This window comes from Clarias gariepinus, chromosome 7, assembly GCF_024256425.1.
Source record: "Clarias gariepinus isolate MV-2021 ecotype Netherlands chromosome 7, CGAR_prim_01v2, whole genome shotgun sequence".
Lineage (NCBI taxonomy): Eukaryota > Metazoa > Chordata > Actinopteri > Siluriformes > Clariidae > Clarias > Clarias gariepinus.
The window spans coordinates 25,929,095-25,953,492 of record NC_071106.1 but is presented as its reverse complement, the minus strand read 5'-3'; the positions used below and the strand labels follow the sequence as shown (position 1 = coordinate 25,953,492).

The following is a 24,398-nucleotide window of genomic DNA, read 5'->3' as shown; positions in this document are numbered from 1 at the left end:
ACAAGCATTTGTGAGCCTTCTTTAGCATAGAGTCTTAATACAGTATTTGAACAGCTGATAAATTCTGTTTTGGGATATCATCATGCCCATAATGACTTATGGTTGGATAAAAGCAGTGGCTCTTAAACAAAATGCTTTTAATTAGTTGATTAGTTAAATAAGGACCAGGGGCTAGGAATAGATTCAAAAACACTGGATTAGACAATGTAATGTGTTTATCAATAGGAGCCATTTAAAGTTTGTTGGTGGGTTTTTGTCTTTCTCTGTGGTCTCGGGGCTCAGATTTGAGGAAGTGGTATTTCGGATTACAATGACTATCAGAGTCAGGAGGTTGTAACTGAGATGGTACTTCCCCACCCATGGAATTTTTCTACATCGTTGGTTTTTAGCTACAGTAGAGGCTCCTCTGGAAAATCAATTTGGGTTTGTCATCATCATCACCACCCCATTCTCAGGCACATAGGTGACCTCCTTCTCCTTTATTCTTATCATCCACACTACTGTCATCATGACTTATCACCCTGCTCTCATCTTATTCCTTTTTGGAGCATCAGCATGGCCTCCAGCTTTTAAGAGCTGATGACTTATGACCTCCCACTCCTTAGTGTAAATTTCCTACACAAATTCTGTCTCTAGTTAGGCAAAAAATGGCTGCTGCTTTTCTATAAAGAACTTTTAGACTAAAAGTAGTACAATTGTCCACCTAGACCTAAACCTTTTGGAGTAGTTTCTTTTTATGCTATCTGCTTTTAGAAAGGTGTTAGTAACTAGTGAAATATAAATTTTATTTCTATGCATTACTCTTTATTCAGCAGTGTACAGAAATGATTCCTGTAGCAGATTTAACTTTCAGTTGCATTATTGTGAAGCTGTCAGTGTATATTGCCCTCAAGAGATTGGGTAGGCTAAAATTGTCTATGTTTGTATTTACCTATAACAGTCCTCACCAAGTGACCAACTGAGGCAAACCACAGATCATAACACTAACATCTCCAGAGACATGTACAGTAGGCACTGTGCATGATGGGTACATCTCTTCATGCTCTTTCCTTCTTACCCTGACATACCCACAATCCTCATAATCCCACCATACACATTGTGTATTTAAAAACGCTTTTACTTTAATTATTAATAACTGTGATTTTCTTTTGTCTATTTTGAATAATGCATCCTTAAGGGTTTAAGTAATCTCAGATCATGGTCATATGACCATATTTCTTCAAAGACTTTTCCAGGTTTTAATAATGTGTCAGACAATTTCAGTGATTTGATCATATCTTTTGTTGGGTTTTTTTTGCTTAATGCAGGACCTTCCAAAAAGGAGAATTTGTTTTCTGTCATGCAAAATATATTTTACACAATATATGTACAGTATATATCATGTAAATCAAATGTCTTGGAATAACAAGGCCAATTTCTTTGCTTTTTAATATATACTGAAGAGTTTGAGATCAAAAGTTAAAATAATAGATCAGAGCTTCCATTTTATACATTAACAGTTAAGGCCATAGCACATTTGTGTTGTTATTTTACCAGGTTTTTTACTGCATGAAAAGAAAGGCTGAATTTGTCACTCAAGGAGCTAACAGATGTACCTGCAAAATCCACTATATCAGCCTCTGTACAACGGGAGGATTCATTACTACATTTTTATACTTGAATAGAATATGATTTTGATTTGTGCTTTTCACATTTACATTTAGGCATTTGGCAGACGCTCTTATCCAGAGCGACTTACATTTTTATCTCATTATACATCTGAGCAGTTGAGGGTTAAGGGCCTTGCTCAAGGGCCCAACAGTGGCAACTTGGTGGTTGTGGGGTTTGATCCTTCCGACCTGTAGTCCAATGCCTTAATCACTGAGCTACCCCTGGCCCCAACAAGCTGGGTGGGCAGCATCACATGGCCCAAAAGTTTAAAAGCACCTTGATCATATAGTTGTATGCATAGTTTCCATTTTGACTCATTTTTTGACATGTTTTCACACAGATGGGTTTCCAGCTTGCATGTACAAATAAAACAGGCGAAAATACATTTCCTGCTTTTACCAGTTTTGTATTGCCCAGGGCTTAAACAAACCAATTAGATTTCCCCTTAATGTGACTTTTATATGAAACCGTCCCAGCTTGTTGCTTAGCTCTGCTGTTTTCTAGTAGGGAATTGTAGATTTGTGGTAGGGCAGTATTCAATTTACATAGCCACTGAAATGGTATTTTCAGAGGAGTGAAACAACACAATATTATCTTATAGTTATTTTAGCTAGAGCATTAACTTGGGGAAAACCTCTGAGACCTGTGATAATTTGTTACAGAAATAGAAAAACATGGAACCTTTAATATTTTCTAGTTTCCTGGTTCACTGTTATCCATCTGTTCGTCTCTGTCTTTACAATGTTTGTCACTATATTCTACTTAAGTTTCATTTCCTCCGTTCCTAGACTTCAAAACTTATTAACCACCAAACAGTATCAAATTAGGCTCATAGTAAGTGTTATGTCTAGATGTCTTAGGTAGAGATAACCATCCCCCAACTCCGGTATTAGAGCCCTCACAGCAGAGAGAGTGGGTGATGACATATATTTGAACATATATTTTTTTTATAATGCAGCAATAAGAGTATTTTAAATTGGCATATGACTTTTTGCATGGGTCTTTGCAGGAGCCACGATGGCTCCAGGAGTTTCTGAAAACAAAATGGAGTATTCATAACCTTTTTAATGCAAAGCAAGGTACTGTACTTAAACACAGAAAATATGATTTGTCTGAAATGTAACCAGAAGAAAAAGAAAAAATATATATTGTGACTTTGCATAATTAATTTGGGTAAAAGTCTTTGCATACAAAAAATAGAAATACAAGTTAGGTGATGTAGTGGTTATCACTGTCGCCTTGAACCTTTAAGGTCCAGGTTCGATTCCCGTCTGTGTGTGCATGCAGTTTGCATGTTCTCCCCGTGCTTGGCGGGTTTCCTCCCAGAATCCAAAGACATGCAAATTAGGCTCTATTGCCCGTAGTGAGTGTGTGAATGTGTATATGTGCCCAGCGATGGATTGGCACCCTGTCCAGAGTTTACCCCGGCTCATGCCCTAAGTCTCCTTTTATAGGCTCCAGGCCCCCCGCAACCTTCAATACAGGATAAAGCAGTATAGACGATGAGTGAGATATTGTGTCCTTAGATTATAAATGTAAAATTAATTACTGTACGTTTATTTTGTAAAAAAAAAAAAAAACACAAAACCTAGGAAAACAGTAATTTTGCTGTGGTCTCATTTTTCCAGAGCTGTCTGTATGTATATACACAGTACACAGTTAAGTCATAACACTGTATAGCAATTATATCTGACTGGTGACAGAATCATGGGCACCCAAGACTTCTCTACACCCCTGGGGAGCAAAGACCAGTCCACCCCACCCAAAATCACAGAAAAGTTACACTGCCACAAAAAGTAAACACTGGCCATGACAGAAGCAAGCATCCATAGGATCTGCCAGACAAACAAGCCTATTCTATGGAGGGCCCACCCTGCAATCCACATGACCCAAAGTATCCGCCGTAGCACAGTAATTTCCTGGTCCGCAATGCATTTAGTGGTATTTTTGGCACTGTGGGCGGATCCTGCTGAAAAAGGAAATCAGCAGCTCCGTAAAGATCATCTGGAGATGGAAGCATAAAGTGCTCTAAAGTCTTATGGTAGATGGCTGTGTTGACTTTGGACTGAAAAACAGTGGACCAACACCATCTAAAGACACGGCACACCAAATCATCACTGACTGTGGAAATTTCACAACCGACTTTAATCAATTTTTATTTCTGTGCCTCTCCACTATTCCTTTAGACTCTGGGCCCTTAATTTTCAAAAAGAAATGCAAAACTACTTTTGTCTGAAAAGAGAAATTAGACAAATGAGCAAAGTCCAATTCTTTTTCTCCTTTTTTCTCCTTCTCATTTTAGTCTTGTCTCTGGTTCAGGAGAGGCTTGATTCTAGGAACATAACGGTTGTAACCTCTTGCCTGAAGATGCCTTCAGTGGACCTTGATACACTGCATACAGCCAGCCCTTTTAGTGATGACCCTCCTTGTAAAGGATTTTGGTCAGCATCTGGGCAACTGTAAAGTCTGCAGTCTTCTCCATGCGTGTACTGCAGTAGACCGAGAAGTTTATTTGGAGACCATGAGAGTGGTGTGGGATTTATTTGAGGGAAAATCCCCACTCCACCTGGTGGATATACACAGCATTACTACTGGCTTACCATCATGGTGCTTAGAGGCATTAAGGAGGCAAAGCTGCATTCACTGTTTCACTGTGTTTGGGAATCAGCCCAGGTTCCATCATGGACCAGCTGGCAATTGAAAATAGCTGTATCTGTAGCAAAACAAACAACTGCCAAACAAAAATGTCATCAAGGAAATAATAAGGTCAACTTAGCATCAACAAAACGCGGCCATAATGAAAAAAAAAACATTCTTAGAAATAAATGAGAGGAGGTGATCCCCACTTTTTAACAGTAGCTTCCAAGCAGATAGCTCCATAATGTATTTATGCGACCTGATAAGTCATTTAAAAACAGTTTAAAAACCTGATAGGGCATTTAAAAACAGTTTTCATTGCCTTAAGACAATAGTATTCATCTTGTCTAAAAAGGGAAGATGTACAGTAGCTACAAGCTTTCATTTAAATCGGCAAGAGTCATCTATTTACACGTTTATTCAGTTTATTTTTGGCGCCAATCAAATATCAAGCATGCCTCCTATTTGACTGAAATGAAACCAGGCAGACACACACGACTTAGGACATACAAAGATCTAAATCCCATTTTAAGAAGAAAAAGAAAGAAGGATGTTTCATTTATTAAGATACAAGTTTAAAACACTCATCTTGTGCACAGTAAGTAGATTTTAAGAAAAACATTGATATTGTACAACATGAAGTAATCAATAATAATGATAAAAAAAAAACATTAAAATAAAAACACACAAAACTGGTCAATGGGCAAGCAAATTTCTTAAAATTACCTAAAAATGGCACAGTAATGCAACATTTAAAGGATGACAGACCAGTATGCTCTAGCTACAAATCACCCAACCCTTTCAAAAAAAGAACAAAAAGAACAAGAAAGTCACATTTTACTGTATATTCTGTGTATTTAGGCATCCCAGAGTGTTAGAAATAAGAAAATAAAAACCTATAAAATAATCAGACCTACAGTATAAACAGTTAATATTTATAAAAACACACATTAAATAGTATTGTTTTCAAAGTAATTTCTTATCAAGAAACGCTTAAAAAGTAAAATCTTTTAGTCTATTTACAGTAAAAATACAGCCTGGTATTTCATTAAATATATAAATCTAAACCAGTTCTCTATGCTGCATAATATTTCAATCAATAATTTCAAGAAATTAATTTGCATTTTGGCAGCAGACATAATTTAAAATAAAAAGCCCAAAGACTGCTAAATAGACACAGGCTCATGATGATGTGGGTCAAATACAACACTGACCTATGTTTAGAGTCTCATCAAACATCTTTTAACAGCTCGTTTGTAATTGTCCCTATTTGTCCTCTCAGGCACATAAACAGAATGAATTACATTATATATTAGACATGATTCACTTATGTCCTGGTAACCCTGTGTTCCAAAAACCCATTTTTTTTCTCTACAATTATACTCCTGTTTGTTCTTTAATCCAGGCACGGAATTTGGGGACTGTGGTGTAAATTCCAGGTTTGTTTCTTCGGGCACACCCATCACCCCAGCTCACCACACCTGCCAGGAATGTTCGCCCAGCTAAATTAGAGCTGGTCATAGGGCCCCCTGAGTCACCCTGGAAGAGGGAACATACATTTATATATTATTTACATACATAAATTCACACATACATACATTTATATATTATTTACATACATAAATTCACACATACATACATTTATATATTATTTACATACATAAATTCACACATACATACATTTATATATTATTTACATACATAAATTCACACATACATACATTTATATATCATTTACATACATAAATTCACACATACTTACATTTTTATATTATTTACATACATAAATTCACACATACATTTTATATTATTTATATTATATATATAATATAAGCTGATCTGTTTGCCAAATACAGTAGGGTCATGCAACGCAACATAATGATCCAAAGCACACCAGTAAATCTATTAGAATCGCTGAAAAAGAAAAGAATCAGGGTTTGGAATGGTCTAGTCAAAGTACTTCAACCCAATTGAAATGCTGGGGTGAGACCTTATGAGAGCTGCGCATAAGCAAATTCCTAAATACCGCAATAAACTGAAGCAATGATGTAAAGAAGAATAAACCAAAATTCCTCCACAAGAATCAGAGAGACTGATGAAGTCATACAGGAAACAATTATTTTAAGTTATTGCCAGTAAAGGTGGATCAATAAGCTATTTAATCATGGGGGGTATTTAGTATCGGCCACGTTTCCTTTCACTTAATAATGGCATTAAGAAAAAGTTTGCTGATGTTGTGTTGGCCTAATCTTGAGACACAAAAACTTTACAATTAAAAGAGGGGATATTAACTTTTGAACATGACAGACAGACAGATAGATGCATTTAGAAATGGACATTCAATTAAGAGAGAAAAAAAAAGTACACTATACCTGACAGGCATCCACCCCTCCTGTTAGAACCCCAGCACATGTCATGCGCGAAGTGAGCTGCCCTTTCATCAGTGTATCACATACTGTGCTGTTAATGATTCGGACTTCTGCTTTCTGCAGTACTGTTGCACCAGCGCCTATACACACACACACACACACACACACACTTACTTTAATATTTATTACACTTAAATTATCAAGTCCTTCCAGAGAAATATCTGGTTTGCTCACAGCCTTTGTGATGTAACCAAGTGCTTGAGCTGACCAAGTTCACCAATTACAGCTAGTAATTAACAAGTCACATCATAGGCATTAAACTCAAAAAAACCCACCTCCTTCTCTGGTGGCCCCCCAGCCAGTGATCGTCACTGATTTGCCCGCGGGGAAGTTGTAAGAGGGAGATGGTAAACAGATGGGCCGGATGGTGTCTTTAAAAGCGACGGGGCTGTCCAGTTCCATGAGAGCTATGTCATTATCAAAGGTATATTCATTGTAACTAGGGTGAGGAATTATTCTCTTTAGGTTACGCTTTTCTGCTTTATCCATCTGCTTTTGTGTATGGAGACCCAAATACACCTCCCATGAGCCTGGCTGAGAGAGCCTGTCCACAAAAACAAATACACACAGTTTTTGTACTGCTTAGGACATATTTAAAATGTTACTTTGTCCATATAAAAACCCTTTTGTACATAATCCTATTTATAAATAGAGGAAAATAATAATATAGACAAACAATTTCTGGTAAGCTATATACTACCTAAAAACCATTCTCTATTTTAAACTAATCGCCCTGGTAGATATGAAGAAGAAAAATCAACAATATTTACCTAACTTTTGGTTCGTCTTGAACACAATGAGCAGCAGTGACTAGCCAGTTTTCACTGATGAGTGATGCTCCACACACATGAATAGAGTTTTTTATATGAAGGCTGACCTGCCAAGGAAACTCTCCCTCCGTTGCATCCAGCCCTCCCACAATACGGGAGGTCTTGAAAGGATGCAATCCACACACTAGAATAGAGGCAAAGAAGTATTAATAAAGACATAAACAAAAGAATCTAAAGTCAGGGTAAGTGATTTGATATTGTATTATGCAAGACCTTAATAATTAATGATACCACCATGTGGCAACAAGGGCACGGTTGAGAATTGGCCATGAACGAGGAAAGAAGGCAGGTTGAACATGCAGGCACAACAAGTTCTCCCAAATAGACTTATGCAACAGAAACATGAAAGGTACCCGTCTCAAACAACCTCTACTAAATGTGCTATGCTACTAGTTGATTTTTAATTGAACAATTTAATATCTAAGAACACCAGAAAATTATTTAATATCTTTCATGTGGGGCCACGTGGGGCCAGCAAACTCTGGCGTAGGCCCACCATTAATTCTTGAATGATGCTGATGTAGGAAAGTGCCATTTTAAAAGTATCCTAGATATTGGCAAATCACCTTGCTATTATGTTATCATGATGATTAATCAATTACTTAATTTCTAACGATTTTTGTGTGTTGCCTCAGTTTGTTTTAGTTTCCTTTTAAATCAAGTGTTCAATCGAAATCACCCCAAGGTGATTTATGGGCATAAAGGGATGAATTGGATGAAGCTGATAATCAAATATTATATACAAAATCCCAAATAATAAATATTTGTTAATAAAGAATTTATTAAAAAGATAAACCACAGGTAAGATTTTACCACCACAATCCTCATCAGACCCATCTGTGCAGTCATTCTGTCCATCACATTCTGGGTTCTCCTTAGTGACACATTGGCCATTTTTGCACTGGAAATTAGTTTCCTGACACACAGTGCCTGGTAGAGGAAAAAGGGCCAAACATGAATACCATGGCAACAGCACCATACTAAATAGAATTAGATAGCATCATGGATAATCTTAGCACAAACATGAGGTACTGTTTCTTACACAAGAAGCATTACTATATTGCTAGTCCATGCCAAATTTTGTGTTTTCCTTTAACTTACGTTTTCCACAGTCTGCTTCATCTGAACCATCATCACAGTCTTTTCTCCCATCACATCTTTGTTTCTGTAAGATACAGCGACCATTTCCACAGACAAATTCTCCTTCTTTACAGGTAGCTGAGGCAGAGAGAGAGAGAGAGAGATGACAATATTTTATACAAAGACAAAATTACAATACAGAAAAACTGTAATTAGAGATTACAATTCTTACCACAATTCATTTCATCAGTTTTGTCTCCACAGTCATCAACACCATCGCATTTCCAGAACAATGGCTTACACAGACCATTCTTACAGCTGATCATGTTAGCGTCACACTCTGTAGGAATAAAAATTAACATTAAAAAAGTATTCACACATCATATTTACTTATGCAAGTAGCACATATGTAGTAATAATAAACAAAAAAATTAATGGCTGAATGATTAGAGCTACTGAGTGGAACTGCCTTTTCTACTAAGGTTAAGAAGGTTTAACTAATAGTGATCACCTTTCCAGGCAAATAGAGCTTATTATGAGCTTATATGATGCATAGAGTTAGTTTAAAAATATGTTGCATTTCTCTGGATTCAGACCAAATACTAAAAATGGACCAGGAGGGAGTATTGCTGAATCTGCCTTATATAAAAATGTGTTAGTAAATGTGTGAAAGATAATTTTGATTAACAGAAAACCTGACAACCAAATATATTTGTGCATTCCAGGTAAGTGTCTTGGGAGTACGTACGGCAAGTCTTCTCATCACTACTGTCTCCACAGTCGTTCCAGCCATCACAGCGCAGGGTAGGGCTGACACAGCGTTTGTTGTTGCATAAGAACCTATCAGGACATGCTGAGGGCACGAGATGGAGCAAGAAGCATTAATGATGGCTGTAACTGCTTTTGGCACTTGAAGGTGTTGAATAGATATGTACAGGTGCATCGCAATAAATTAGAATATCATCAAAAAGTTCATTTATTAGTAATTAAATTAAAAAACTGAAACACACATTATATAGATCCATTACATAAAGACTGATATTTTATTTATTATGGCTTACAGCTACTCAAAACCCAGAATTCAGTATCTCAGAAAATTACTTTAGACAGTTTTTAAACACAGAAATGTTGGACTACTGAAAAGTATGAACATGTATAGGACTCAATACTTGGTCGGTGATCAGTCTGTGGCACTGCCGAAGTCCAGGTTGCTCTGAAAGTGGCCTTCAGTTCTTCTGCATTGTTGGGTCTGATGTCTCGCACCTTCTTAAACCAGGTATTAGTACTATATTAGTACAGTATTAGGCAGTGTGAACAGGTGCCAAGCCCTGCTGGAAAATGAAATCAACATCTCCAAAACCAATCTCTTAAAATGTCCTGGTAGACAGCTGTGCTGAACTTGGACCTGATAAACCGCAGTGGACCAACACGAGCAGATGACATGGCTCCTCAAACCACCACTGACTGTGCAAACTTTACACTGGACCTCAAGCAACTTGGGCCACTCCTGTGCCTCTCCTCTCACAGGAACTTGATTTCCAAATGAAATGCAAAACTAACTTCCATTTAAAAAGTGGAACAACAGTTCAGTCCTTTTTATCCTCAGGCCAGGTAACATGCCTTGGACGTTGTCTCTGTTTCAAGAGTGGATTTAAGGAATGCAACAGTAGCCCATGTCCTGAATACATCTGGGGTGGTGGCTCTTGAAGCACTGACACCAGGTGCAGTCCACTCCGTGTAAATATCCCCCAAATTTTTTAATAGGCTTCATTTAACAATCCTCTCAAAGCTGCAGTTAACCCTGTTGCTTAAACACCTTTTTCTACCACACTTTATCTTCTAGACAAATGTCAAGACAGAATTCTTCCCTATGATTGTGTAGCCTACTGAACCAGACTGAGAGACCATTTAAAGGCTCAGGAAACCTTTGCAGGTGTTTTGAGGTAATTAGCTGTAAGCCATAATAATTTAAATGAAAAAAGAAATAACCACTTGAAATACATCAGTCTGTGTTCAATTTTTTAATTGTATTACTGAAATAAATAAAATTTTTAATGATATTCTAGGTCATTGAGATGCACATGTAATGAGTTCCCGATAGAGTTTAGGGCTTGGCACTTACGGTTACTTGGTTCAAAGGCTGTAAAGGTTGCATTAAACCCTCGATCCACATATGACTCATCGGAGTAGAAAACAACAGTCATTTGGTTTGAGGTGCTGGTCCGCACAGTGGAAGAAGGTAGTTCACCACAAAGCCTATAAAGAAACATATAAAGTTAACACCAGAACGCAGAAGTCTTTACTTTCCAGAATGTTGGGCTAAAATACACTGGCATTAAACTAAATTTTATTTTAATTTTTATGGGATTAACCTTTTTCAGTATTCCTGTAATATTCCAGTATTGTACATAGTCAGTTTCATAAGTATTTGGTTATTGACAAGGTTAATTCTGTAATCCATAAATTTCTGTGTGTGTGTGTGTGTGTGTGTGTGTGTGTGTGTGTGTGTGTGTGTGTGTGTGTGTGTGTGTGTGTGTTTGTGTGTGTGTGTGTGTGTGTGTGTGTGCATATGTGCGTGCATGTGTGTTGGCGGTGAGACATAATAAATTGCTGTACTCTTATACTGTTGCTGCTAATATTTTTGTGACTGCTGGAACAGGCAAAAGCGCACACACACATCAAGTACATGAAACTGCATGATCACTCACTTTTCATTATTGACCTGGACATAATCCTTCAAACAAGTTTCACCAATGGACATCATGAACTTAGAGAAGACCACCTTGACATACATATTCGATGGCACCTTTGGGACAGAAGTACATACAACCTTATTATATGCAATTTTTGGAATATTTACATAGTAGATTAAAAAAAAAAAGAAAGAAAGAAAGAAAGAAAGAAGGAAAAAGAAAAGACTGCCTAACCTGAATATTCCATTCACACCTCATTTTCGGGGGATAATATTTTGGAAAGTTGGGTGATGTAAAGGTTCCAGAAGTTCCGGTTAGAGTTCCACCACACGACATTGCTATAGACAAACAGGAGAAAATATGATTTTAATTCGGACTAAATATAAGGAGTATTTGAAGGCATTTATTTAGACAAAAGCAGACTTAGTATATACAGTATAATATAAAAAAAGAAGAATTATCCCAGAGTCATGCCTTCTTTTTGTCTATGTTAATAATAATCCTACTGCCCACACTGATTTAAGCAATATTTGGACATTTTACATTGCATTCTTGCTTATTAACTATTATGTATCAACCCATGTCAAAATTAGTACACATATTCACAATAGTGGCCCAAAAGTTCATTGGCATTGCTTCCCCCTCCACACTTTTGGAAATACATTCTACCAGAACGTAGATGTAAAATTTATGCCATAAGAGCATTAGTGAAGCTGTGCAAGTGATCCTGTGAGAAAGCCTGGTGTGCAATTAATGCTTTAGTTCAGCCCAAAGTTCTGTTCAGTGGGGTTGAGGTCAGGGTCCTGTGCAGGTCACGTAAGTTCTTCCAAACCAACCTTGGCAAAACAGTTTTGCTGAGTCTTGATGTGTGCAAAGGGCCAATCACATCCTCCAACAGGCCTGGGCCCCACATTTCCAGCAAGGGAATTATTATTGCCGCAGCATACAAAGACATTCTAGTCAAGGGACCATTTTTAATTTAGCACCATTAGCACAAGTTTGACTTCATATATAAATCTATTAATTTTTTTTTTTTTTGGACATCTACATACTGTATGTGGATTCTGTAGATTTCTATCTTTTAGATAAATCCCTTGATTTAAACAACTTTTGCAACTATGATGTTATAACTACTTGGGGATCAACTTTGTACCTCATATGCCATCGAACGCCATATGTTTTTCCCCCAAAGTGAAAAGTGACCCATTGTGTGCTTTAGAAATTTGTGGCAACAATTTGGGGAAAGAGCTATATACATATGATGGCCAGGTGTCTATGTATCTGACAGTAAATGAACTGTAAATTAATATGCTGGACAAACTACCCATCGCTTCCTAAAACAGTTCTCATTCATACCTCTAGCATTGCCTCCAGGCACCTGAGTCACTTGAGCTCTAAAACCAGGATACTCCCCATCATCATTAGTTACCAGAGTCACCAGCATCACATTTCCAGAGGAGATGAGGCTAAGAGGGTTATTGGGAGAGTAGTGTCCACATTTCCTATTAGCCAAAATAAAAAATGCAAAAAGATCCAATTATTCATAACTTTAAATAATAAAATACAACATGAATGATATCCTAATGTTAATATTAAAATGGTGTTTGTACTTTTATAGTAATTTAGAACTTACTAATCACTGAAACTGAAGAAATAAAATTGCTTGTTTCAAGTAAAAAAAATGATCGACCCCTGTCAGCTTTCCAATTACAGGCCGATATCAAACCTCCCCTTTATTTCTAAAATTCTGAAAAAGGTAGTATCACAGCAGCTAAGTTCATATCTACTGTACATAGAAATAGCATAAACAAACTGTATCAGTCAGGATTTAGGCCTCATTACAGCACAGAGACAGCACTTGTTAAAGTAGTAAATGACTTCCTATTGGCCTCTGATCAGGGTTGCGTCACTATTGTAAGACACTACGATAGTGACTCGTAGTCACTATCGTAGTGTGACGTGTGTTACCCGACCTCAGTGCAGCTTTTGACACTATTGATCATAGTATTCTCCTTCACAGATTAAAAAATGTAGTAGGAATTAAGGGAACGGCCCTCTTGTGGCTTAGATCCTATTTGACTGATCGTTATCAGTTTGTAGATTTAGATGGTAACCATTCGCATGTTCTCAAGTGGAGTTTGGTGTTCCACAGGGTTCAGTTTTAGGCCCACTGTTTTTTTCCCTTTACATGCTTCCTCTGGGCAACATAATTCGTAAACATGGTATTAGTTTTCATTGTTATGCTGAGGACACACAATTATACGTTTCAGCAAAACCGGATGAGAAAAAACAGTTTACTAAAGTTGAGCAATGTGTGCAGGACATAAGAGATTGGATGTTAATTAATTTCCTTCTGTTTAATCCTGATAAGACAGAAGTTCTAGTCATAGGACCACAAGCACCTAGAAGTAAGCTTTCTGAACACACTGATTTTAAATGGCCTTTCTGTTCCATCAAATGCAACTTGTTAAAAGCGCTATACAAATAAAATTGAATTGAATTAAATATATTTCTACTTTTCATTAAATCATGCCCAAATATTATGAGATGTTGCTAGTAAAAACTGGTTACAAAGGCAAGGTTCAGGAAATAAGTAAATAGGCAAAAGAAAAAAATATATATGAAAAGTTGTCAGTAAAAACCATAAAAACAGGTGCATAAAATGAAGGTCTGAAATAAAACATTTACTGATAACAGTTTAAAATGTTGCTGTTTAACTTTAAATCGTTTACTCATAAATAATTTATGACTAGGAACAAAACCTATTTAACTTATTAGGCTGGGACTACTGTCTTGTCTCGTCATCCATCAACAGTATCTGTTATGAATAGGCCAAATATATACTACCTGGTTTTAATAAATACATAAATAAATACATAAATAAATAAATAAATAAATAAATAAATAATAAAACAATTGAATAAAACTTTGCTAAGCCTAGACCTGACCAATTGTAGCAACCCCAGAGAGGGGGCTATAAAAACACATGGCCTTATTACATTGCTCTAAAGTCCAATCTTTATGCTGCCTAACAAATTGAAGCTTTATTTTTCTGAGTACCCTCACTAAGTGGGCTTCTTACGGCCACAAAGCTGTGTAATCCCAATCCCTTAACTTAAAAAATATATACATAATTTTAAACATAATAGTTCTATTATGAACTATTTCTTCTATACTATTTCTTCCCTTCCTGTTATGCATTTATTTTGCAAAGTACTTGCTTCACACACAGCTTTATACACTTCATACACAGATTATGGACAAAAGTGGTGTGTAGAGAAACAGCAAGAAACAGATATGCACAATTAAAGTCTTCTGCACAACCAAAAGTCCCAGTTTGGCTTCAACAACGCTCGCAATTTAAATTTTATATATTTTTTTAATTATTTTTCATTTCTGGCAGGTCTGATCCTCTGTAGGATGGGAGAAACCAGTTTGACAATTACTTATGGAAGGTAATAAACAACAGTCAAATAAATTATCTACTTTTCCAGTGAAAAACTCAAACTCAGCATAAATTCTCTAACAAATTTGATGGAAAATACTGAGCACATTACAAGGGAGAAAATGTATTTTACAGTATTAAAACCCTTCTCATTACACTGCACTACTGTCCTTATTCCAAGTCATACAAGTAATGTTTTAATTTTAACTTTTTTTGTGGGAAAGTTAAAAAGTTCCATGCACCTGCAATGTGCCGGCTCGAATCATGCTTATTAATCAATGTGTTCTGGCTTGTCTTCCCTTTATAGCCATAATGAGCTTTATTTTCTGTTCCATCAGAAAACAAGTTGGTACTGTAGTTTGTACATACTGAGTTAAAAATTAACATGATCCTAACAATTGTAAACATTTTTCTTTCTTTAAAGCTCATGCAGCATGCACTTCACAGTAAAATAATATTAAAGACCTACATTTTTAACCAATTGGCATCAATAAACGTTAAACTGTTTCATTTGATCATGTCAAGTCATCAAGTCTTCATCCTGCATTTGGTTCACATCAAAGTCAATCCTCAAGAGTTAATTCACTCATCCTAGGAATTTAAAGCTAAGAGTCAACTCCATATCTTAATACACAATATATTCAAACCAAAAAGGTTCTCCTCATACAAATGAGGCAAGCAAAATGTCAGACAGTAGTTAAAGAGCCAACTGATATTTATTTTAGATAAATTTTGAATTAGATTGAAAATTCAAAATAAGAATTCAAGTAGGACTTGAATTGTGGATTTACAGTACCAAGAAAGTTATTGAAACCAGGACAAATTGTAAAGAATAGTGTCGCCTTGTATAATTTTTTTGTCTTTAATTTGGCCAACATAAACCTATATAACATACAGAACGGTTGGTGAAACCCATTAAAAGTGAGAATATGTGTTTATGCATTGGACAGTGACAACATATACTTTATCTTCTGGCAGTTATGTGAACTATACTTAGGCTAGATTTTATTCCTGTTACAAATAAACTCATTAGGCTCACTACAATTTTGCACACAATAACTTCAATAATTAACCACGCATGAAATGTTATTGACTTGCCACTAGCAACCATTAGATTAATCAAAGTGTAGCGCAACAGATTACTATTTGTTTGTAGGCCATGAGTCGAGTGTTCTATAAATAAGTCTACAAAAGTTTCATATTGCAGAGTACAATAAGGACAACTATTTCAACGGTCAAATGCACATTGTTAATGTGCTTGTATATTCATGACTAACAAGTAGAACAACTTCAACATGTGCACATGTGGTTATTCATAGTGAGTCAATGCATGAATGTGTTATTTTTCATCCATTTTCATCCTGTTTAACATTTTAAAACATATTCTTAAAAAACAAATGAAAAAACTTACTTAGCCATGAGTCGTTTCTCGATTGCCCCTAGTGAGTCATATATTTTCACATAGTCATTCTTGCAGTCTTCCTCCAATTTGAAAGTAGTGAATTCCAGTTTGATGACGCTGCCTTGGTCAGCCCGTAATTTCCACTGCGCAAATGTATTTTGTGGGTATGGGTCATTTGGAAATCCAGGTGACCTAATCTCAATAACTTCATTGGGCTTGGTGTGCCGGGAATACGTATATTCTGTAAAAACACAAAACTTAGTGTCATTTCTGGAACAAAGCACACAAAATAGGAAGACTTGTTTTTTTTGTTTGTTTGTTTTTGATTTTAAAAAAAATACAACTTACTACTCTCTGTAAACATCCGTGAATCTAAAGCTATCGCGGAAAAAGGACCAAAGAGAGAATTAGACGGTTAACTGCCAAAAAATAAAATAATGAATAGAACTATGCAACCATTATGTACCTGAGGTATCAATTCTACTAAACATTAAATTTCCAGTTGATTCCGTTAGACGCCGTTGCTTCTTTATCACATCATCCATGTCCTTAATGGCATTATCCACAGCAGTCTCTTGTGACAGTGGAACATGGAACTCTGACAGATAATATGCGATTACACTGCCTTCACTGTAAACAGAGGGAAGAGAGACAAAGTTCTTAAATTTAAAAAAAATATGCAACTGGCTTTACTCTCAAGAAATTTGAGTTATTATCAACTCAGTGTATGATTCTCTTGCTTGTTGGGTTAAAAAATACAAAATATTAACTGACCGTTTAGTAATGTTTATATTATTATTGTTATTATTATTATATTACTATTCTTACAAGTAATAACCGGGACCATACACCTGCTCCGCTGTCTATACAGCTTTAAGCACCGGCAATTAGTTCTGCACCACGGATAAAGGAAAAGGGGCGGGGCGCCGTAACTATGCATGGCCAGGCTTCTTATTTTCTTTCACCGTCCTGGAGACACCGGTGTTGGTCTGGACTGCGATGTCTTTTTTGTATATATTGCATTGCATGCGGATAAAATCCTTCAGGAATTATTAACTTAAAATACACTTTTGACCGCATGCAATGGACACCAAAGTCAAACACATACACAGATGCAGAGACCTATTCCTTACTTACAGAAATATGGTATTGAATGAATATTAAATGATACTCAATGGTATCTGCATTTTGTTTGTGCCATATAAGTACGTTAGCTCTTCTGACCTGACAAGATTTACAGTGGGGAAACACATAAAAGTTACAGATTAATGACAGTACCTGAATTCAAAAACTGTAGAATCAACATAATACTTGGACAGCTGCGGAACCCCAGAGTACAGATCTCGTAACTGAAAATGAACAATGTTAGGACACAAATGTTTTTATTAAGGCAAACAATGAGCAAACTGAAGCTGATTTAGCCAGGTGTTCTGATAATAGCTCTTACCTGAGCTGCTACCTGGGCTGCCAGGGCCTTAAACTCTGGAGTGTCGGGGTTCTCATAAGCATCCGTAAATTGTTGATTTGTGATGTTCATAGAGCCTGCATACATCTTTTTCACCTTGGTGTTCTTTCGGACTAAAAATTCATACAGAGAGGTTAAATCTCTGAACATTAGATGGGCCAAAAAAAAAGGCATAAATCTCTACATACAAAATCTCTATAAATGAAATAATCAAAATAGAAATGTATTCACATCTTAAAGTCATGGGAGAAAGAAAAAACACATCAGTTTAAAGATTTTATTTAAGGAGAGGCAGAAGTACAGTTGTGTTGTTCTCTCTAACTTCTATAAACAAATAAATACCTCAGGTGACAACAAAAAGCACAACAGGTTTCATAGGTTTCCAAACACTCTTAATATCAATAGCTTGAAGTAAACATTTTCTGTATGATGTTAAAATGTCTAGCGCATTCATTACAACATTTCTTCTGTTCATTGATGCGCAACTCTGTTAAGATCCCACTGCAGCATCTCGTTGGGATTGTGGTTTGGACTTTGACAACACCTTGATTTTTTTCTTTAGCCATTCTGATCAATTTGCTGGTGTAATTGGGGATCACATATGCAGTATGACTCACCGGTGGCACCTGAGATTTATTACTACTATTTTATACCAAAAGAATATTCTGGTGTAAAATAGTATTTATTTGTCTGAATTTATGCAAGTTTCTCAGGTCCTGTGGCTGCAATAATCACTGCTCCACTAGACTGTCTGACTGTAGTACGATATTTTTGTCAGAATATGCTTTGTCTGGTTTTTCAGATAAACGCCAATGTCCACCATGACCAGACATCTCCATCAAGAAAAAAAAAATCTTCCAGAAAATGGTAGTGGTTTGTTAAAATGCTATTTTGCTAACCTAAGTAGTGTTCTTTATTTCAATTAAAGTGGATTTCATAAATGTGAATAATGTATAATGTGACGCAGCTTAATTAACAGTTTGACCATGGTCTGGATTTGCCGGGACACCCTTTGCAGGAGTGAATGGCAACTGCCTGGAGGACTCCCAGTATGCAAACATTACTTCTTACTGTAGATCACTAAATTTCCACTTATTTGGACAAGGCCTTTAATCCACCCAGACTGAGGTGCATGGCTGTTGTCCTTCCTTTTTGGCATTATGTAGACAAACAACTATATTCTACTATTCCCTTTATAGAGGTAGTTAGATTTCCTTATGATTAATCTAGACTGTATTAAACCGGTTGCAAATTATTCTCTCAATTGCGGAAGTAGGGACGGTACTTTTTTTATTTTTTTATTTCAACTTGGTTTCTAAATGTTGGTTTACTTTTTGAAAACAATCACTGCATATTACAATGTGTTACATTTATTTATGTTGTTTGTCATCTACGACATTTAGTTTGTTCATGGAACTTGGTGAAGACGTAATTAGTATTTAGGCCTTGATGAATAAAAACGAATATTTGAACTGACTGGAATTTCTTGTTTTCCATAAGTGTATGTTGTTCTTACAAAATAAGCATTTACATTTTTTTTAAGTTTATATAGTTGTTTTTTTTTACATGGAGAAAAGTAGTGTTTTATTGTTGAATTGGAGCCTTAAAGACCCAAAGTGTTGCTAGCAGATCATTGCAGCTCAGATTGTTGTAAAAATCATTATTTTTGCCCCAACAGTAAATATAAGCATTCGGACCAAAGTGTAGTTTCATGTATAACACATTAGGTGGATGACATTTAACAATACTGAATAAAAGGAGAACTCACAGTGGAAATGCCATACAAGAAGTCCCGTCATCAAAGCCACAATGGCTGCAAAGACGACTAGGCCAATAATGGCCCCAGTCTTCCCCGGACGCTTCTTCTTTTCAAACTTTTTTGAATCTGTTGCTGGAAGAAATGTAACTGCTTGGTCCCAGTCCTTGTCCTAAAGAAGCAAGGAAGAAGAGAACCTCATGGTCCTGTTTCATATTATAGTAAGCAGTGGGTGGGAAGGGGGAAGGGGGAACCTTACTTTAGCACCTTACTTACACACACACACACACACACACACACACACACACAAACAAGGCGCCTGCCCACAAACGGAAACACTTATCTGTCCTGATTTATTTTTACTTTTTTTTGTAACGCATTAGAGTACTTGGATTACTTTTTTGATGTAACGAGTAATCTAACGCATGAGGTCTGCCATTTAAGTACTCGGTTATTTATTTTTTTTTTTTTATGTAATCTGTTATTCAGACAATTTATGTAATCTGTGAGTCAGACAGCAGTGATTTCATTAGTGTGTGTGTGAAAGTCATCCTGCAAGCCCCGCCCGATAACCCGCCCCTCTGTTATTCATGCTGTTAGTTGTTAACAGATTAAGGGCCAAACTTTGCTGAGTGATGATGGTAGAATAATTATAAAGATCTTGACTGAAACAACATACATAAGGAATCACAAATTTTCTGCAATGGAAAGGTATTCGCACTAGTTACTTTTATCAGAAGGTAATGCTGTAATGTAACTGATTACTTTTAATAACAGTAGTTTTGTAATGTAATTAGTTACTTTAAAAAGTAACATTCCCCAACACTAATAATAATTAAATTTTGAGGTACTTACTATTAGTGTTTAAGTGCATGGATCCCAGTATGCTTGACCTCAAATTTTAGTAGGTTTGTGTAATATGAACAATAATAATGTAATATTGTGTACAACCAGACCATCGCATTATGCTCAAGTCCACTTAATAAAGGTGGTCTCCAGCAAGGAACAGCGTAATCAGGCATGGTTTGAATTGAATATGAAAGCCAACCCTACTTTTTTTTTATTTCCGAAATCAAGCTGTGTCTTTGATAAGAAGAATGCAGTATAATATACAGTAAAACCTCGGATTGCCAGTAACGCGGTTTGCAAGTATTCCGCAAGACGAGCACAGATGTTTTATAAATTTTGACTTGGAAAACAACAAGTCTTGGTTTACGAGTACTGAGTAATATGTATCACACATGCGCTTCTTCTTTTGACGCCAAGCGTCACATGATCACAACTGAGCCAATGGTTTTTCTCTCGCTTGTGCTGCAGAATTGTGGGTAATCATCTCCCCTGCTAGGTTTGAGTGTGCGTCTTTTACTGGTATAATCAACATCTGTGCATGTGTGTACTGTTTACTATAACACTGTGACCACGTGTGTACATGTGATAAATAAAGCAAAAGAAATTTATTTTTACTTTTTTTTAAAGTAAATGCAGGTTAATTTGTTTTATTTTTACTTAATATTTTGTGTTAATTATTTTTAGGTATTTATTTTTTTGGGCTGTGGAACGAATAATTTGAGTTTCCATTATTTCTCATGGGAAAATTAAATTTGGTTTATAAGTGTTTTGGAATATGAGCCCGCTTCCAGAATGAATTATGCTCGTAATCCGAGAAAAAAACAAATATGAATCACTTCCTTTTTTTTACAACAATTTGCTCTAGTTGCTACGCCAGTATCATTAATAGAATCTTAAATAGTTGCCCATACTGTACCACGCAATTTTTAGATGGTGTGTGGCATTTTCTTTCTCTTCTCCCCATCTCCCGGTCTGTCTCTGTCAAGCTGCTCGTGCCCCTCCTGAGCTGCCTATGATCCAGACCACCTCTGCCCTCTGGACCAGTCTAACTGGTGCCCTGTTTCTGTTTGGAGATCTTCACGCATGGAGGCCCAATGTGGTCTGTGTGGTGACTGGGGACGGTTACACTTTACCATGGCCTTGGCTGATGCCTGCAGTTCTTTGAGGACCTGTGACTGCAGTCGCCCCATAGTTCCATAATTTCCAATTGAGCCCGAGCTTCCAATAACAAACAGGACTCCATATTAACTTAAACACATCATCTGATATATTGAACTTCCAGCTGCCTAACGCAGAGTATGGCTGCAAAACATTTCCTGCTATCAGTTATCACCCAAATAAGGATGGGTTCCCTGTTGAGTTTGGTTCCTATCAAGATTTCTTCTTTTTGCCATCTCATGGAGTTTTTCTTGCCACCATCGCCCTCGGTTTGCTCATCAGGGACAATCTGATCCTTTTAACTCAAAGATATTTTTTCAAATTTCCTACACATTTCCATAATTTTCTTTTGATTACGTAAAGCTGGTTTGCAACAATGACCATTCTTAAAAGTGCTATGCAATATGGTATAGTTCATGTTTTGATTTTAGTAATAATGTTGTGACTGTTGTTGGTGTTGTTAATGAACGTTTGGCTTGGTTCTCAGGGATTACAAAAAGCTCATAAAGGAAAAGGGTGCGATTATAGTTTTTGTTTGTTTATTTTATATATATATATATATATATATATATATATATATATATATATAAATAAAATACATATATACACACACACACACACACACACAGACACACACAGACACACACAGACACACACACATATAATTATCAGATATGTAGCAGTATACAGCTTTTCTAGCAAGCATGTATCAATACAATAAAACATTATTTTTACTTAACCTAAAAAAAAATGGATAAGGTGTGTGAAAAAGCACATCAGAAGGACGGATGGGGATTTTACTAACTACAAGTCATGGTTCCGGCAACACACAGATGTAATCAGAGGACAAAGCATACTGAAACTATGACTCAGATTTGGCTCCCATGTTTGGCTGTGGCAATATTGCATGCTAAAATTACATCACAGTGCTGAGCTGTTTTGTCTTGTCAAGTGAGTGTCAAAAATTAATCTAATGATACACCAACCAGCACTAGGCAAGACTAACAAACACGTCCGTGATATTTTTTATTCCTAATATTCTTAACATCATTTCTTTCCTTTTTAACCTAAAAACATACCTTATACACTTTGCCTACAGTACAACTATTAGCATAAATTTATCTATCTATCTATCTATCTATCTATCTATCTATATACATACATACACACACACAGTATAAAAGATTAGGTCCTGTCCTTAATTAATTCATATTATAATTACTTTTACATCGTATAGTGACTGGACTGACCTGACCAAAAGTACTATACTAGTATTTCATTTAGCCTTTCTAAAATCAACCCATCGATCATTTTTAATCCGACATATTAAAACATATCTTAGGAAAACGTGTAAACTACCTCATTTGAGTTATCCCTTTGCCCAGGACCGGCCCTCCCCCGCTGTTAGCAGTAATACACTACCTATGCACTGTGTTTTTGCTGAATGGGGAAACAAACCTAATAATATTGCATAATTCCATATGTACCATATTGCTGGCATGAAGGCAACACCAAGGCAGTTTTGTTGCAGGAACGCATGATAAAACATGTTTGTCAAATAACTTAAAACAAATACGTTAAGTGTTTGAGGAAAAAAACTACATGCCAAGACTTGCTTGGCTATTTCACTGGAGAGACACATTCCAAAAAGTCATTAGTGTATAGAGTAATGTATACACTCAGGTACATGTTAAATCTCACTATTACATTAGATTAGGAATAATATATAAATAAAATCCCCAATAACAGCAAACTGTATTGAACTTTTTAGCATCGGTGGCAGAGTCCATTTTGTAAGCCTGAAATTGCAGAGGAGGAGATTAGCCTTTAGCTTGTTAAGGTTCATTTAGTTTTAAGAAATTAAGTTGTAGGAAAAATAAGGAAGTACAAAAACTTAACATCAGTTTACCCCTCTCTTCAAAAATGCCATTTGAATCAAGTATGTTAGTTTAAATATTAACCTGTTTCAGTTGAACACAAGACTTTCATTTTAAATTTAAAAAGCACACACACACACACACACACACACAGGTAAAGAATTAAAAACCTCACCAAAACAAATTTAATTAGCTTTTCTAAAACATCATTTAGAGTAAGTAACTCTAATCTATGTTTTCTGTTTGAATTTCTAATACGTTCAGTAAAAAAAAAAAAAAAAGGTCATGGATTTTGTAAAAAAAATATATATATATATATATATATATATATATATATTATATAAAAATATATATTATATATATATATATATATATATATATATATATATATATATATATATATATATATATAAAACGCATGTCTGTTTTTTATTCTAAATATATAAACATTTATAAAAATCCCAAGTAAACCGGCTTGATTGGTGTGAAACTCAAAACAGGCCATTCCGTCAGTCCGTAAAACTATCTAGAGCGACAGTGGCGTAAACAGGAACAGGTTAAAGACAGGTGTAATCTTCCACCATAAAGAAACAGAGGTAAATAAATGTCCTACCGAAGACTTAGGAGTGTACCGCATTCCTGCATCCATTGGGTCCATTCCTGACCCCCTGTCGTTGTCTCGACCACTTTACGCTCACGACTGCACTCCTTCAGGAACAATAGCCTACAGGTTGGGTAAAACCAGTCCTCAAACCAGTTTTGCTGTTCCTTGTCGATGGCAGGTGAATCGACTGGGCCCAAGCAAACAAAAAGCCGCAGACTATTAATTAAAGCGCGATTGTTCAAAATATACGACGCAAAAACTAATAACCGCAAATACACACTGTAAAAAAATCAGTACGACAGAATAAAACTCACAAAAACCCAAAACATGTCATCCACCTGTGTGAGCGAAGGAAAAAATATCCGGATTCAGGTTACTGTGTGTGTGTGTGTGTGTGTGTGTGTCCCTTAGAGCGAAACTCACCTGTGTAATTCCTGGCCGCGCCCACGTCGAGCCTGCAGAGTGCGCAGTGCAGGTAAAGGCATAAACGTCACACATCAGGAAATCGCTGTTGATGCGCTGG

The 24,398-nt window shown here is 36.2% G+C and overlaps 1 protein-coding gene across 1 annotated transcript; it reads right to left on the bottom strand.

The window, feature by feature from the left end:
• Positions 1–4,690: 4,690 nt before the first annotated feature.
• On the bottom strand, positions 4,691–24,174 carry st14a (ST14 transmembrane serine protease matriptase a). The gene is made up of 19 exons (XM_053499767.1): positions 23,885–24,174; positions 19,400–19,559; positions 17,614–17,744; positions 17,445–17,515; positions 16,633–16,796; positions 16,515–16,544; positions 16,176–16,407; positions 12,676–12,821; positions 11,554–11,657; positions 11,335–11,432; positions 10,749–10,882; positions 9,375–9,479; positions 8,859–8,966; positions 8,648–8,764; positions 8,360–8,476; positions 7,487–7,670; positions 6,992–7,260; positions 6,660–6,796; positions 4,691–5,826 (listed from the first exon to the last, which is right to left on the bottom strand). The coding sequence occupies exons 1-19, from the start codon at positions 23,927–23,929 to the stop codon at positions 5,665–5,667; spliced, it is 2,514 nt and encodes an 837-aa protein (XP_053355742.1). The 5' UTR covers positions 23,930–24,174; the 3' UTR covers positions 4,691–5,664.
• Positions 24,175–24,398: the final 224 nt, after the last annotated feature.